Source organism: Eucyclogobius newberryi, unplaced genomic scaffold (assembly GCF_026437365.1).
Source record: "Eucyclogobius newberryi isolate DKJ021-1_F unplaced genomic scaffold, fEucNew1.0.hap1 SCAF_14, whole genome shotgun sequence".
Lineage (NCBI taxonomy): Eukaryota > Metazoa > Chordata > Actinopteri > Gobiiformes > Gobiidae > Eucyclogobius > Eucyclogobius newberryi.
The window spans coordinates 24,545,372-24,561,957 of NW_027315768.1; the positions used below are offsets into that span (position 1 = coordinate 24,545,372).

The 16,586-nt window shown below is 40.7% G+C and overlaps 1 protein-coding gene across 1 annotated transcript; it reads right to left on the reverse strand.

Annotated features, from left to right (window-relative positions):
• Positions 1-3,535: 3,535 nt before the first annotated feature.
• LOC140359267 (coiled-coil domain-containing protein 138-like) lies at positions 3,536-16,560 on the reverse strand. Its single transcript, XM_072444126.1, has 13 exons — positions 16,488-16,560; positions 15,380-15,432; positions 14,555-14,602; positions 14,325-14,438; positions 13,088-13,161; positions 13,026-13,041; positions 12,744-12,860; positions 11,656-11,833; positions 9,521-9,742; positions 8,587-8,676; positions 4,524-4,761; positions 3,774-3,914; positions 3,536-3,611 (listed from the first exon to the last, which is right to left on the reverse strand). The coding sequence occupies exons 1-13, from the start codon at positions 16,558-16,560 to the stop codon at positions 3,536-3,538; spliced, it is 1,440 nt and encodes a 479-aa protein (XP_072300227.1).
• Between the last annotated feature and the right edge of the window lie 26 nt (positions 16,561-16,586).

The following is a 16,586-nucleotide window of genomic DNA, read 5'->3' on the forward strand; positions in this document are numbered from 1 at the left end:
CAAAATTCCAGGCTGGTTTGTGGTTCATTTCTTTGTAAATATTGGGCATATCCACATGAAAGAAAAACGTCTTCAATATCTGTCAGAAGAAATAAAACAACAAACATTCCTTACAATAGCTTCACAAAGTAGTGCCATCATTCAACTCAAAGCATTGTTGACAGTTGAAAGGATCTGAAGAGATTAAATCAATATGACAAGTTTGTGGAGCCGTCTCAAGACAAATGATAAGAAGGTTGATACATTCATCTATTTTGGATATTTCTTTCAAAAACTATAAATCTCCCACAGTTACAAAGGCCCCGCCCACCAGCTGAGATTATGACATCATCAAACTGAACGTGAACCTGGAACACAATGTGATTTCAATGGAGGGATTGGGATGGTCCATAAAAAATTAAAATAGTAGTGAGTTTGGCAAATGACCCCCACTCAGCTACATGAGCGATATCTGAACTCCGTTTTCATTTTGTAATAGTGTATTAGGATAGATATTAGATTTGTTTTTTTCAGTTTTTTTAATTAATTTTTTTTATTTATTTACGTATTTATTTATTTATTTTTATTTATTTTTTCATTTTTATTATTATATTTTTTATTATTATTACTTTTTTTTATTATTTTCTTTTTTTTGTTATTTTTTTGTTTAGTTTTTGTTTATTTTTTAATTTTAATTTTTAATTTTTAATTTTTAACTTATTTTTTTCAGTTTTATTTTTTTTATCCAGATATGTTACAAACTTCTGCACAAAACATACTTCTGTGACTCTCAAACACAAATTTAAGGTGTTTTTTCTCCAATCAAACGGACAGGTCTACCTGGGGAAATTCTAAATTGTTGCTCATTTTTTGTTACAAACACTTAAAAGCATTAATCTCTCTGAACAGATTGTTGCTACTGATATGACCTCACACAAGATGGCACAAGATGGCAGCTTCCTTTGTGCACTTGTGTCAGCTTTTCCAAGGCCTTGCAGCAAAGTGTTTGTATCCGCTGCTGGCACAGGATGATAAAACCGCTGCTGTGGGGCATTGGATCATCGCAGCGCTATTTCTATCATCGGATTTCAAAGATCCTGCTCGATAATTTAATACATCCATGATCCTGCTCGATCCTACATCATTGTTCATTGTGACAAGCCCCGTCGAACACTGTGATAACGCTGAACAAGAACTTTGTGCATCTGTGGTCTTGGTGCGGCGCTGCAAAATGGCTCTGCAGGCTAAGGAGTGCCCGGCCCACCATCAGTAATTAAACCCAGGACCAGCTCTACAAACATTCATCTCAACTATCACCTGCTGCTCAAATGTGTTGGAGCATGTAATCTTTATGTTTTATCGTTTGCTGATTGTAGAGATGGTAAAAGGTAATATATTTAGCCGTTTTACTGTACATCCAGTGCTCTCCAGTTTCCAATTATATTCAATTTAAATGCATACATGTAGGGAATCGAAATGTTGTTTACCCTTTAGAAAACCCCAAAAACCAAAAGAAATACAAATCCTACAAATGAAAAATGGAATTCAGCCTAAACCCAGACATTCTGCGCTCTCCCTGTGCACGTTTAAGTGTGTGAAGTCACTAAACTAACAGCTCAGTTGTTATGAAAACCGAATGCCAGCAGTTACTTTACAGGTAAGTTGTTAAACCATAATTGGTCCTCTAAAAAGTGAAAGTGTTTGCAAAGCATTACACACAGGCTCGACACCAGCTGAGAGTTTTATGAGGTGTGTCCAGCCCCAGACTTCTGAGATCGACTTGTGCTTTAGTGAAAGAGCAGAACATGGCTCCGGTCCATTGGTCAGATTAGCTATTTAAACTTATTTGACTAATAATGACAAATTCCACAGTCATTACACTTTTAAACAGTTCTAACTTCACTTACAGCTCCTGCTCCGGTCATGCAGGGACTGGACAGGCCTGAGCGAAGGGCCCCGGACCCCGTCGTATTCCCCGAGGGACACGGTCAAAAGCACATGTACTGTAGAGCAGAAGACTGGACACAGCTCTATATTCTCCTTTGCATATTTAGTTTACACATTCTAATCTGTATGAGCTTTGGCAGAGACTAGTTTGGTGGTCTGCCTCATCAAGACGCTGGTTGACTTTTCTAAATGGAGGCAAGTACCCAAATAAAACCTTTATGCTCTCGCTGCCTCCACCTCCATCAAATCAAATAACATTTTAATGAGCTTTATGAGCCAGAGCAGAGCCGGGGGACTCATTAAGGTAATTTGAGGAATTTTTGGTCTGCTGAAAAAACCCAAACATAAATCAAGACTGCGTTTAAAGTTGATTGGCACAGTTAAACACAGAGCGCCGTAGGTTTGTGTGGAACAGACCAACACGGGTAAATAATCATGAGTCCACAGGCCCAATGAACATCCCGCTTTCAATACACTCAAACTATAGATAAGGGGCCAAATATTCAGCCATAATTTAGCTTATCAAAATGAAACTCAGATTATGGACTTGTTTTAATTTTGCAAAACCATTTGAGGGTCAGTGGAAACAACAGTTTGAGTCCAACATTTCAGATTGTACAAAACAACTCCTGCACTGCCCACAGAGCTGCCACGCTGAGTTAAGACTGATCCCATGAAACAACTTTGACATTTATCGACTCAGACACGTCTCTTTTTCCACCTGTAAAACGGCTTTCTGTCTCTGAGATCACTCAAATCTCCAAACCCCAAGATCAGAACCAGGTGGCACGTCCTTCTGGCAGACGATAAGGACCCGCGTTTCCAAAAAACTACTTTCACATTTCTGGACGGCGCCGCCTCCGATGCCTCAAAGACATTTTTTTCCTGACGTCTCAACTGAGACTGGGCACAACATTTTGAAATATCTGCCAAATTCCTTCAAGGACATTCGATTCCAAAGACCATACAACGCATCAGGAAGTTCAACAAATAAGCCTCAATAATACTAAATAATATGTGGATTCAGTATCTCAACGCTCACCTCGTCACACATACCGGTGTTTAGACAAACTCTTGAGGAAATAGTTCTTAATATGTGACGTGCAGGCCATTTCTGACACGACTTTCAAGAGTAAAGTGAGGATTGTTTAAATGTAGGTTAGTCTAATCTTGAACTTAAACCCAGGCCATACGTGTTGTGTGCACTGGAACAAACACATCAAACAAAGAGTGGATTTCATTATTTCAAGTGTCTCTCTGGGGCTTAGTTTGTGTTTATTACAGTTGCAGCAAATAGTTAGAAAAATGTGGAGTCGGACCAATAATGCGATAAGAGAACCTTTATTTGTACAGGCAACGCAGGATATAAGAACTGCAGAAGAAAAATTTCAAATATAAATAGAGAAAGAGACTCAAATATATTAAACTAGAATATTAGAACAAACTGTGAGTTAAGATACAAAAGAAAGTCTTTGGTTTGCAATGGTTTAGTCCAGTACTTTATAAACTTATCTTAGTTTTGGTCAGCCCAGTCTGGTTGTTTCTATTAGTTTAGACCTAGTTCAATCTCGTGTTTGTCCTACATTTGGTTACGACCCAGTTAATTTTTCTACTCTGCAAAGTTGAAGGGCAACCGTTCTTTATCTGATACTTTCAAAGCCAGATGAAGGCAGAGAATAGACTTGCTGTACAACATGGAAACAGATGGATCTCACAGCGTAAAACATATGCAATGGTAAAGAATAGTCCTCCTCACAAAGACAAACCTTCAAAAACGTATAAATAAAGAATGTGCAATGGCATGTGGCTGGAGAGGTAGTGCAGATCTGCTCCTGTACACACTGTACTTGGTTTGTGTCTCAGGAGTTACCGCAGATAGTGTAGGATGGAGGTTCAGGCACAGAAAGGTGTGAGTGGGACCAAATCTGCGCTGGAGCTCCTCAATCTGCTGAAGGAGTGCAGACGATTCAAAGAGACGCCGGTTCTTTCTGACGGAAGAAAGAAAGTGAATTAAAGTTCTACAATCACGACTGAACCAGAGCCTTCACCTGCAGACAGAAGACAGAAGACACAAGCAGGTTTTTCTCATGCTCAGGTTTTTGGACAGGCTCAGCGGCTGCACCAGCGCTGATTAATGAAAGGCTTCAGTGATGCATTCTTTTAGGTTTTTGGACTGTTTTTAGTTTCTGGCAACCAAAAGTGAACCGCTCATTCTGCATTCTGATTGGATAATGTTCTTGACAACCAAAAACACCAAATGAAAACGCCAACAACTCGTCCATCATGTAGAATGTGTCGGTAATAAAGAATAAATGAACGTTACAATTGTTACCAGTGAAAGCAATATTTGATTTGAACATTTGACCATGTTTACAAACAGGTGATCTTTATGAAATTTGAAATAAAATGTCTACATATCTAATAAAATGACTTAAAATGACAGAATAAGATCTAAAGCATGTGTCTGTCATAGCTCTATGTTTAAATAAAAGCACGAATGATCTGTAAAGACAATAAAGGCCAACAAAGTATTTACACATGTACTTGTACTGTATGTGTGGGTTATTTCACTCCCCCAGCTCTTTTATGTGGTTTACCTGATAGTGGAGAGTTTCTGAAGGATGTAGAGCTTTTCCAAAAGTGACAGCTCCAAATGAGGACTCCTGAGGACTTGAGACGCCGTGTGGAAAAACCCGGCCTCCGTGAAGCTCTTAAGGTAGCCTACAAACACAAAAACAACTCTCCAAATGACACGCAAACAAAGACATTTTTCTTCTGAAGCCTGATTTGTCAAATTTACCAAATTCCCACAGGAATGAATATAAACAAGCCATAAAAAACATTGCATCAATCAAACACAAAGTAGTGAGGAAGCAGATGCCGAGTGGAAGAGGATGATTTGGTTTGAAAAAAAGAGCTTCCATATTGTCACTGTTGACTTTGACCTTCTCTATAATAAAACATAACCTCACACAAACATATGGAGATGAAACACAGCACAAAGCACACATGTGGAACCAACGTTTCTTAGATTAATACAATAAATGTGGACCTTATGAAGTCCTAAAATTAGTCTGTTCCGGGTAAATAAACATTTGTTTCTGCTAAAGTCACATTCCACTTCCTTCAAAAACTTACTTCCTGCTGCTGGAAAACCACAGCATGGGAGTCAAGAATCAGATCTGAAAAAGCGGGGCTCGGGGGCGGCGGCAGTGCAGCGGTGGCGCTGGCGTCCAATCACAGAGATTAGAAAGAGAAGAGCGATTTGGGTCCAACAAAAACATACAAGTGCATTCAGAGATTATGTGAGGGATAAAACAGCCATTTAGGAAGCAACAACATGATTCCTTTAGTGTTTTTGTTGGGACATGGGAAAAACTTCAACGTGCACTGTGTAGAAGAAAACCACCACCTGCTCCTGTCCAAATAGATCTATTCAACTGTCGGGCCACATATAGCATGTTAGCTCGGTTATTCAGTAATGTAGTAATATGCTTTTAAAATGAATTGAATCAGATGTTAATGCCATTTCTATTTTAGACCTTCTAGTCTTAGTTCAGATTCAGTCTAGTCCTTCGAGAATTCTCTAAATGCATTTGAACTTCATGGCCTAATCCCCAAATATAATGTTCTATTATCTGTATTGGACAACATGAAATTACAAATGAACATTACGTGACTTTAGACACTGCTTAGATGAAACTGGTCTAATTCTGCATCTTATACTCAAGTATCAATTTCAAGCCTTTAGCCTCTGTGTTTTTCTCCACGTACACCATGAGTTAAACTCCATTTGCAGCACGTACAGGAGCCGCGGGAGCCATCAAACTCTAATGAAGGTTAATAATATGTTGAAAGGTATTTATGAAGGCGACTGTGAAAAGGTAACAAGGTGAGAACGGCTTAAACACACGACATGGTGAAAGCAAGTCCATATGTCCCGTTCAAATGTTCATTTACTACATACACTTTACTTTTACTGTTTAAAGTGAAATGTTGTCATGTGTACTGTGAGTCTCTTTGCTTTGGAGAAGTATTACTATTTTGAGTACTGTAGTAGATCGACTTGTTTAAGTTAAGGTACTTTTTAACTAGGCCTGTAACACATTTTGAAGTGTGATCTGATCGCTGCAGAAAGTAAAAATGATAAACAATATTGTAACTGTTTTATGCAGGATAATCCCAGAAAACTGTTTTGTGAATGCACTTTTAATTAGATCTTTGGAGTTACTTATTTGACCTTCTACAGCATAGTGTACCTTTCTACCACAAAAATAATACAAGATTCCCCACAAGTGCAAATATAAATAATGCTACATCTATCATTTATTGGATGAAATATTGATGAAGTAATAATTAACGTGACAGGCCTATTTTTACTGTAATAGGCGATCATCAGCAGGTATGATTGTGTCGCAGCGTGGCGGTAACAGCTTCTTGCAAATTGTGCTTCACTTTGCAGGAGGTCTAGTGTGGTACACAGGTTTATTTGGAGTCGTGGAAGTATTTTGAGACATAACCTCAGTCTGCAAGTATTGTAGTACCAAACTTTTACTGTCTTACTTTAGTCGAGTCCATTTACTTCAACAGAACTGTGCCTCTGCCTGTGCTTCATAAACTGTATACAGCTTCCATTGTTTTAGAATGATATTAGCGGTGACCTCTGGGTGTAAGTCTCTCCTTGTCTCAACTCATTTCGACTTCTGCTTGTTAAACACAGTGATTAGAGTCCCGTGGACGCGCACACGGCCCTGGCTCCCGCTGCCTCTTTTACAGCGCTCTGTTGTGGATTAGCATTTAGCAGCCTCCAATAATACGCCTCACAACGGCACCATTCTGCTAGGGAATAATAGAATATTCCCTAGCAGAACGGTGCCGTTGTGAGGCCATATATTAGTTGTTTTATTTTCAGCCACAACATTAAAATGCAGAGCCTGGCCACGGTTTATGATTGATGGGAGTCCAGAGCTGCTTTCCACCTTCACATATGTTCGCTATAAGAGAAAGATACGCCATGACACTCCAGAAAAGGCTGGTGTAAATCAAATGAAATAGTGATAGTCAAAGGCAGAAGGCAATTTTTGGGCAAACGTCAGTCCTGAACGCTTCAGCAGGAAAGTTATTAACAAATAGCGCATTTATCAACACCCCAGCGTGTCAGATGAGCTAATAAAGGGCTATAAACACGTCTGAGTGCTAATATGATATACAGTTTTAGTGTAAGAAACAATTATTCACCTTTTGACACCGTGATCCATTCTGTGTCATTTATATCAGTCCTTTTTTGAGCGCCTCCTGTGTTTTTCTTTCATTTTCTTGTTTAACAATCTTACCAAATAACTCCATTGTTGAAATCAGTTCATTAATGGGTTAATGGGTTAATCCCAGGAGTGCAGCTGATAGACTGGGCTTCTTTCAGTAATGCACAGGTCACAGGACACATTCTCAATTTCTCAGTGTAAAGGATCCAGGCAATATTTTCGGAGCATTCAGCAAGTACCAGTATCTGAGTCAATTGTGACGGTGAGCGCGCATGTTCCGGACGCCGTTTTGGCTTTTTCCCAGACCAGAAGTGCTCCTGTAACTGCTGATTTATAAATTGACTGATCAACATGCTTCAAAACCTGAAATCAATTGGCCAGACGTCAGTTTGAGATTTTCTGATTTACCGTTATGCGATATGCTCAGCCGTCCTCGATGTCCAGAGTGTTGCGGGACATCAACAAATCTCCATGTGAACAATAAAAATTCACTCTTTACTATTCTGGAACAATGACAGCTGACAGATTCAAAGTGGTGCATTTAAACTACAGGTGGGAGATAATAGTGCAATTGTTGTTTTGGAGATATGCCAAATTAAATAAATATATAGTCTACACTACAGTTAAAGGTCCTCAAAAAGAGACAGAAACATCTTGTGTGATCTGCCAGACATGATGTGAAGTGATAGTTCTACATTTCTATTGTCCGTACATTACATTCACAGACATATTTTTGCCCATTCCTGATGCATTGTTAAAATATCATGCATGAACATGACATGAAATTAATATAATTATCGAGATTCTGCAACAAATATCTCCCACTCCTAATTTAAATTTATTTGTTTACCCGTATTTTCCGGACTATAAGTCGCACTGGACTATAAGTCGCACCAGCCAAAAAAAATGTATAATAGAGAAGAAAAAAACATATATAAGTCGCACTGGAGTATGAAATGCAGTTGCAAGTGTGAAAATAACAACTAATATCACATATAAGTCGCTCCGAAGTATAAGTATATAAGTATAAATATAAGTATAAGTCTCACCCCGGCCAAAACTATGAAAAAAGGTGCAATTTATTGTCCGGAAAATACGGTATGGGTTAGCTTGCTGTGAAGAAAACGTTTAGGTCCTCCTGCAGTTCCTCCAGAAAACTGCAGCAGACAGAATCATTTAAAATCATTTAGTTACAAGAAAAACTGTATCAATCGTGGTACTTCCTAAAAGACAATGCGTAACTAGCTTTGTGTGGTATAGAAAGACAGTTAATACTGAGACACTTTAGGACTCTAGGACACTCCCTTTGAGTACTTTTCACCATTCAAAAGACATTTACTGTTGAATTATTATTTGCACATTTCCATCTCTTTGAAACTCGTGCAAAGTGAGCTCTTACTGGACTCTTGAGTGAGCTGCATCAGCGCGTCTACGATGCCGTGTAACAGGTCGGAGCGCAGACCGTCCAGCGCCCGGGTCAGGACATCGGCTGTGGATAGACAGATACGATCACACCTTAAAACATCCACTGTGTCGTTGAGCAAGACACTTAAGCCACATTGTTCACTCCAAAAACTCAAATAATCACGTCAGATCATTGCTCGACGATCTCTTTGGTAAGACTGATTAAGGGGGGAACAATATGATTATCTGGACCTTAATTGAAATATTTGAAACATATATTCATGTTATGTCAAAGGTTAGCCTGTACAGGAAGAATAGACATCGTTCATGTTTTAAAATTCATTGTAGATACGAGTTCGAGAGGCAGAATGAACCTCTATATCATTCAGAACAAAAGCCATGTATTTTTGAACACAATTTTTGGGATCGATTGAAGCCACAATTGTAATAATGATTAACATTTGATTAATCATATGGCTCTACTTCATTGAAAAAAAAAAACACAACATAACCATCTACAAAGTTCTTTCAAGACAATCAAAGGTTCTCGTAGATCATAAAATATGTACCTATCAAAGGCCTTTATCTCGGCTCCTTTTCTTCAAACTTTGACCCTAAACTATCCTTAAAACCCAAATATATATTCTTCAATTCTCATCATCTGAAGGTTTTACACATTTATGGCATGTTTCAGAAGAGGAAATTATAAGAGTGAAGTTTTTGCAACCTGACATAAGATAAAACATTCCTCTGCTTTTTGAAGTTTCTGTACCAATTTTCAACAAAGAGGCGGAAAAAAAAACTTTATTATGAACAATTTGGTTTATTGTTGTAAAGTAAATGATTTCTTTTGTTTTTGATGAGTTAATGATGAGTGCGTTCTGGTCTCACTCTCATCACCAGATCCTTCACACAGTCCAGACACAGACATGACTGGTACTGCTCAGACAGCAGACCCACCAGTGCTGTGGCATCAGGCATAGATGAGACGGTGTTAATGACACAGTAGTTTGTGCACATGGTGAAGAACAGCGTAGAACTGAAAACACCCTGTAAGTGCAGGTAGTTGATGTAGGCTGCTTTGTGTTCAAGAAAAGAATATTGTCTGCAGTTCTTCATCACTGGATATTTACAAGGCCTGGACAAGAACTCTGATAAAACACCTACTGACATGTGTCAGTTAATATGGGGATTTTTAGAGAAACTGTTGTATTTAAAAAACAAAGTTTTCTTTTTTTTTTACTTAAAAAAATAAATTAGATTACTCACATCATATTATTATTATACTATGTATCATGAGCTTGTTTTGCAGTTGATTCATAGTTGTTAGTTTTACTTTCTAAATACTTATTTTAAGTTCACATACCTTCCAAAACAACAATATTGCTATATCTTGTAAACGATGGGGGTCTTTCATGAAGAGAGATTAAGCCAAAGCCTGGTTTATAAGGACAATCAAGGCTCATCAAATCCTCATTTCCGTTCCACAAACGTGGGCAACCAGAGTGGGCTTTGAGTTGCCATGGTAACAAGCATCCAGGTACAAAACTTCATCATGTGCGCTCTCTGAGTTAAGTCATCGCAATTTAAAAGTGACTTTTTATTCATGTGGCGTCTGAGACTTTTATAACCAGAAATAGATGTGACTGTGGACACTGCTCTCAGCAAATAGGCACAAATAATCCTATATAAAAGCCTACGATACATGTTATTACATCATACATGTTATTACATCATACATGTTATTACTGTGATCTCTACAATCTCTCTCTTTCTCCCTCGTCTCTCATTCACATAAGCACTTTTACTGCTACGATCTCATTACATGCAAAGAGTTCAGCTACAGCTTGACTTTTATGCTCAGCACTCCACACGCAGAGTGTGTCTGGCAACTTTATATACGGTACTTAACATTGCACTGAATACAGAGTGAACGGGGGAGGAGGGGGAGTGAACGGGGGAGGAGGGGGAGTGAACGGGGGAGGAGGGGGAGTGAACGGGGGAGGAGGGGGAGTGAACGGGGGAGGAGGGGGAGTGAACGGGAGAGGGGAGTGAACGGGGGAGGAGGGGGAGTGAACGGGAGAGGAGGGGGAGTGAACGGGGGAGGAGGGGGAGTGAACGGGAGGGGGAGTGAACGGGGAGGAGGGGGAGTGAACGGGAGGGGGAGTGAACGGGGGAGGAGGGGGAGTGAACGGGAGAGGAGGGGGAGTGAACGGGGGAGGAGGGGGAGTGAACGGGGGAGGAGGGGGAGTGAACGGGGGAGGAGGGGGAGTGAACGGGAGGGGGAGTGAACGGGGGTGGAGGGGGTGTGAACGGGGGAGGAGGGGGAGTGAACGGGAGGGGGAGTGAACGGGGGTGGAGGGGGTGTGAACGGGGGAGGAGGGGGAGTGAACGGGAGGGGGAGTGAACGGGGGTGGAGGGGGTGTGAACGGGGGAGGAGGGGGAGTGAACGGGAGAGGAGGGGGAGTGAACGGGGGAGGAGGGGAAGTGAACGGGGGAGGAGGGGAAGTGAACGGGGGAGGAGGGGAAGTGAACGGGGGAGGAGGGGAAGTGAACGGGGGAGGAGGGGGAGTGAACGGGAGGGGAAGTGAACGGGGGAGGAGGGGGAGTGAACGGGGGAGGAGGGGGAGTGAACGGGGGAGGAGGGGAAGTGAACGGGGGAGGAGGGGAAGTGAACGGGGGAGGAGGGGGAGTGAACGGGAGGGGGAGTGAACGGGGGAGGAGGGGGAGTGAACGGGGGAGGAGGGGGAGTGAACGGGGGAGGAGGGTCGGCCTGTCTCTCCTCTTGCTCTTTTGATCAGAATAAGCGCTCCTTTCTTGTTCAGTCAGATCATCACAAACATCACGACTGCTCCTCATCCTCAGTGACCACCACTGACCAGGAGCGCGCACAACGTTTAAACCTCAGGCCCGAGTTTGAATTGGTCAGAGCTTATTTTTCTTTCTTTTTTTTTTTTTGAGGCTCAGGCTGGAAATGGCGCTAGATTCATGGCCCGGGATTTCAGGATAAGCATGAACGTGTGAAGCGACTTTGATGGAAGACTCCCATATTTTTGTCCGTTACCTTGTAGTACGATGAGCACGCAGAAGACGCGGGTCTCCGGACATGGACTTCGGTAAAGAGCCTGTTTAGTGCCGGGTTCGTTCACCTCCTCTGTCTCTGGATCCTCAGACTGAAGATGGCTGCGAGGCTTGGACACTTCCTCTTCTATCCGCCTCAATGTTGCTGATAGCGCCACATGCTGCTCGACAGTAAACACAAACAAACGGCACACAAAGCGGCTGCATCCAGTTACTTTTGCTATGCGGCTTTAGGAAACAAAAACAAAGTGCCTACAGTGATCTGCATCAAAGACGGTGGATAAAATACAAGGTCAGTTTGTACAGAAGCCAACGCGCAGATCCTGTAAATAACTCATGGAGACAATTAATCAGTCGGGTAAACCACTAACTTTACAAAATGTATAACCATCTGCCTTCTGCTCTCCATGACATCTGCGGCTGTAAACTCTAGGATGCATCCTCCATTTTGTCTGTAAAAACACCACTTAATAAGGCAATGGAGAAAGCAAAGATCTACTACTGTAACATACAATTATCTCTTGTTTTTAGATGTGAAATGTGAAAACAAATCACACAAAACAGGACGCATAGCTCCTGTATGTGCAATAGATAATGCTTTAGTACTGGTTTGTACTCTTGTTTGGGCCTTCCGGTTTTAAAGACGCCCATCTTAGCAATAAAATGTACATTCAGAAAGCTAATCTATCGTAATCTGACTCTATGAAGTATTAAGAAAATAATAATAATTTAGATTAATGGTCAAATCTGAGGAGACTAGATTCAATTAGATGACAATTATTAGTTGTTTTATTTAGGATGAATTATTGCACAGGATTAGCTCATGGTTTACATATGGAGTTGGCCATAGCTAAATCCAATCTTAGGTTCGAAGATTATGTTTCAAATTGACATGAGAATACACTGCAAGCCAATCATCATTTACCACTTTCAATCCAAGTGGAAATGAACCCTGTGTCAAAATAATAGCTCTTTCTGTGACTGCGTGGACATGATATCAGGCAGTGGGCACTTTGTCATCTCTTTTCCCTCACAGCAAAACGTTTAATGCTACTTACCTGTGCTACTTACCTGTGCACTATTGTCCAAGTGTCTCACAGCCCTGTGGATGAGGCGAAGGAGGCTGCAAACGAGCTCAGCCTCCAACAAAGGCGTGCGCGAAAGTTGATCTGCTAATAACGGCAGCGCCTGGGGACACAAACATAACTTACTCTAGATGATGTATCACTTCAGTCTCCACAAAACGTCTTCATGTGGCGTTGGGTATCACTCATTGTGGTCATGACACCGGGACAATTGTAGGAAAAGGTCCTGGCTATAAAATGAGAGCAAAATTGCCTTAAAGAGTCCAACCTTGAGGCATCGTTCGCTCAGTAAGATTTCTGGAGGTAAACTGTGGCACACATCTTTAACACCAGGTTGATGAATTCAGCTGTGCATCAAGAACCCAGTCCAAAAGGAGAGAGAGCAGCTTTGCAGAAGGAGTTACCTGACGAAAGAAAATACAAAAAGAATGATACGATAATGGCAGAGCAATAAACATGAGAGAAGCATTATGTCTAGCACTTAAGCAAATATCTACCAAACTACATTAATGAGAGCAATATGTAGTTTTGTTAGAAGATTTGGGAGGAATAAAGTTAAATATATATATGTATATTAATATAAAGTTAAAAATAAGTTTTTGTGTTAATTACATAAAGGAAACACATGATATTTAGTATTGAACTATAACTGTAAGTAGATCACTATTTTACATGTTCTTTCTAATCTACAATATTGTTCTAAACAGCTTAGTAATAGAACGAGTCCAGAAGCCTCTTCAAAGTGACATTTCACTGTAACAAGCAGCAGATTGTGTTTTAACCCTGCATCACTCGGAGTATTAAAAAACAATTGAAGTACCTTTAATTTGGCGTATCATATTTTAGAACAAAAACTAAAAAGTTTACGAAATCTAAATTAGTCAGTCTCTGGTATTTCCCACGCCAAGAATTGACTTTGTGCTCCATCTACTGGCAGCAAAGGGAATTACACAGAGGGAAAAAGAAACGCAAGCTTGCCTCCCACATGCTAATGTAGCCTCGCAGTTGTAATGATCCCTGAAAAAAGGCTGAAAAATGGTGATGAACTATGGACTTAAAAACAAGACAGCAGCTCTCGGAGCTCGACCAACAACATCAAAGATTAATCAAACCAGCCTGAATGAAGTTAAATGCAACTCCGGGTGTGTTTCTGATGAGGGAACAATGTTACAACATAGTAAAAGCTCAAAAAGGTAAATTCTGCATATACTGTGTAAATTCAACTAAGGCCACTGCTATAGGCGGAGATTGGGGGGAGGTGAAGATAAGAATTTTCTTCAGTTACAATACAAATACTCAAAAATACATAAATCAATCAAAATTCTAATTTGAGTACGATTAAGATGAGGGAACAATGGTATAAGGTTAAAAATCACATTTGTTTAGCAGAATATGCCCCCTTTATGAGGCCATATTGAATTCTTAAAATAATAACCATAATATCCATCTTGAGGAAATATTGCTGTAAATGCAAAAAACATTTGGTTTATTTGCAGATTTATTCTTTGAGTGTCGGTTTGAAGTGCTGCTTGTCTGCCACTGCCTGATGACATGGATAAAATGGTACCTTGCTGATGTTTCTGGGCACGGTCTTGTCTTTTTGGGGAGGTTTGACACGCTCCAGACTTTTAACATCCATTTTCTGACATCCTCTCAATGCAACCCCAAGCTCATATTTCCTCTGAAACAGCACATTTAAATATAATTAGCCAGGATTTATGATACAATAAATGTCAAAAACATCTGAATTTGTTTTATGGACCGGCTTAATGAAACACTGACCGTTCAGAGTCTCACCTGTAGGTTTTCAAGTCGGGCCTGCACCTTCCTCGACTGCCTCTCCAGCTTTGCGTTCAGCTCAATTCATTTAGCGTTTATGAATTATAAAAAATAAATAAATAAATGCATCACGTTCATTCATATGTGCAATAAGGTTATTTTTAAGTGCAATGAAGAGAACATGCTCTAGCTGTTAAGAGACATGCAAAACAAGGTATGTTATACTGCCATCATGTGGATCAGAGAACGAACTACTTATTACAGCTGGTATTTATAGTGAGTGGAAATTACCCTTTGCAGATATGCTATGTATGCCTACGGTAAGTATGTCAATATTCAAAAATAATGACAAAAAAGCAGTCTTCGTGAGATATGAAAGTGATGGAAGTGTGAAGTAATTCAAGAAGGGTAATAATATTGTACTAATAATGCATTGAACGGACTATGAGAGTAGTACAGTAAATACATATTTTTAAAAACGGGGCTGGATAGCATGTTCATACTATCACCAACTCCTTTTTGTATTTATGTATTTAATCGTCTATGTTTTTGTTTATTTATATACCAATATAATATACCATTGTCCTAACGCATAGAATAGAGATTAAGTGCCCTCATTGTCTTCCCTCGAAACCTTATTGTCTGATCATTCCTAATTACCTTTCAGTTTATTCTTAAAGATTGTCCAGCCCCACAGAATAAAGTTATAATGAAAAGGACAATACCCCAAAAATATTAGTGATAAAATAATAAAATAATAGAGCCAATATTCAGTGACATGTCATGTGATTCTGCTGAGGACAGTTTTAGTCCCAGGGGAAGTGACCAATTTGTTGACCTGACCATAAATTCTCTGAAGTCTGCACTCGATGTCCCAGCTCCTAAAGTGCGCCTCCCTATGGTACAACGAAAAACTGCGTTCACATAAACAAAGAGTAAAGGCCGTTACAGGCCGGGGCGTCCAAAGCGTCCAGTTTACATTCAAAGTCTATGTAAACGCGTGTCGAACGCGTCCCAGACAAGCCCCGGTGTCCATCGCCTCCGCTTTTGGACTTTGTAAAGTTAATAAACCAAAGCCATGGTCTGCCATTAAACTCCATTAACACCACGAGAAAAGCAACACAGCACAACTCCTCCACTGCGCATGTCCGGGGCCTCTGTCTTCAGATGTAGACGCGTCCAACTTCTCGCTTCGGGCGTGAATCTGACGTTGCGGTGTGTACGTAGCTTTGGAAAATTAGAAAGACCCTTTCGTCGCTCCCACACAGGAGAATCCCTAAAGGCATGTGTGACATGAGCGGTAGATAGCGTCCCAGTGAATGGGACGAGCACACATGTAAATAAAAAAAAAAAATGAATTAAACAAAATTCAAAGAATGCAAACAAACACGGCAAGCCATGCAAGCCATGCAAAATAGGCTCACTCCACGAGCACCTAGCAGCCCAAATGAACACACCGCTAAGGGACAGAACTCACCCTGAATGGCTAAGCGAAGGGTGTACAATCCTGTTCCAGAAAGATCCCTCAAAGGGCACAGTCCAACTATCGGCCAATAACCTGTCTCTCCACAACGTGGAAGCTCCTGTCAGGCATAATGATGGCTAAGATAAGTGGGCACATGGATCAATACATGAGCACCGCTCAGAAAGGCATCAGCAAAAATACCAGAGTTGCGAAACACCAGCTCGGGACTGTAGAACCTGACACACCAGCCTGAGCACTGCCTGGATTGATTACAAGAAAGCATACGACTCAATGCCACACACTTGGATCATTGAATGCTTGGAGTTGTACAACATCAATGGGGCTCCAAGAGCCTTCATAGGGAACTCAATGAGGTTGTGGAAAACCACCCTTGAGGCCAATGGCAAGCCACTAGCAAGTGTCCGTCAAGTGCGGCATATACCAAGGTGATGCGCTCTCCCCACTGCTGTTCTGAATAGGTCGTACTTCCGGCGCCGCTGAAGCTGGCTGCTGCGTTACGACGCTCCCTCTCTTTCCGAACTTTTTCTAACTTTCTCATTTTATTTTTTGTAAATACTTTACATA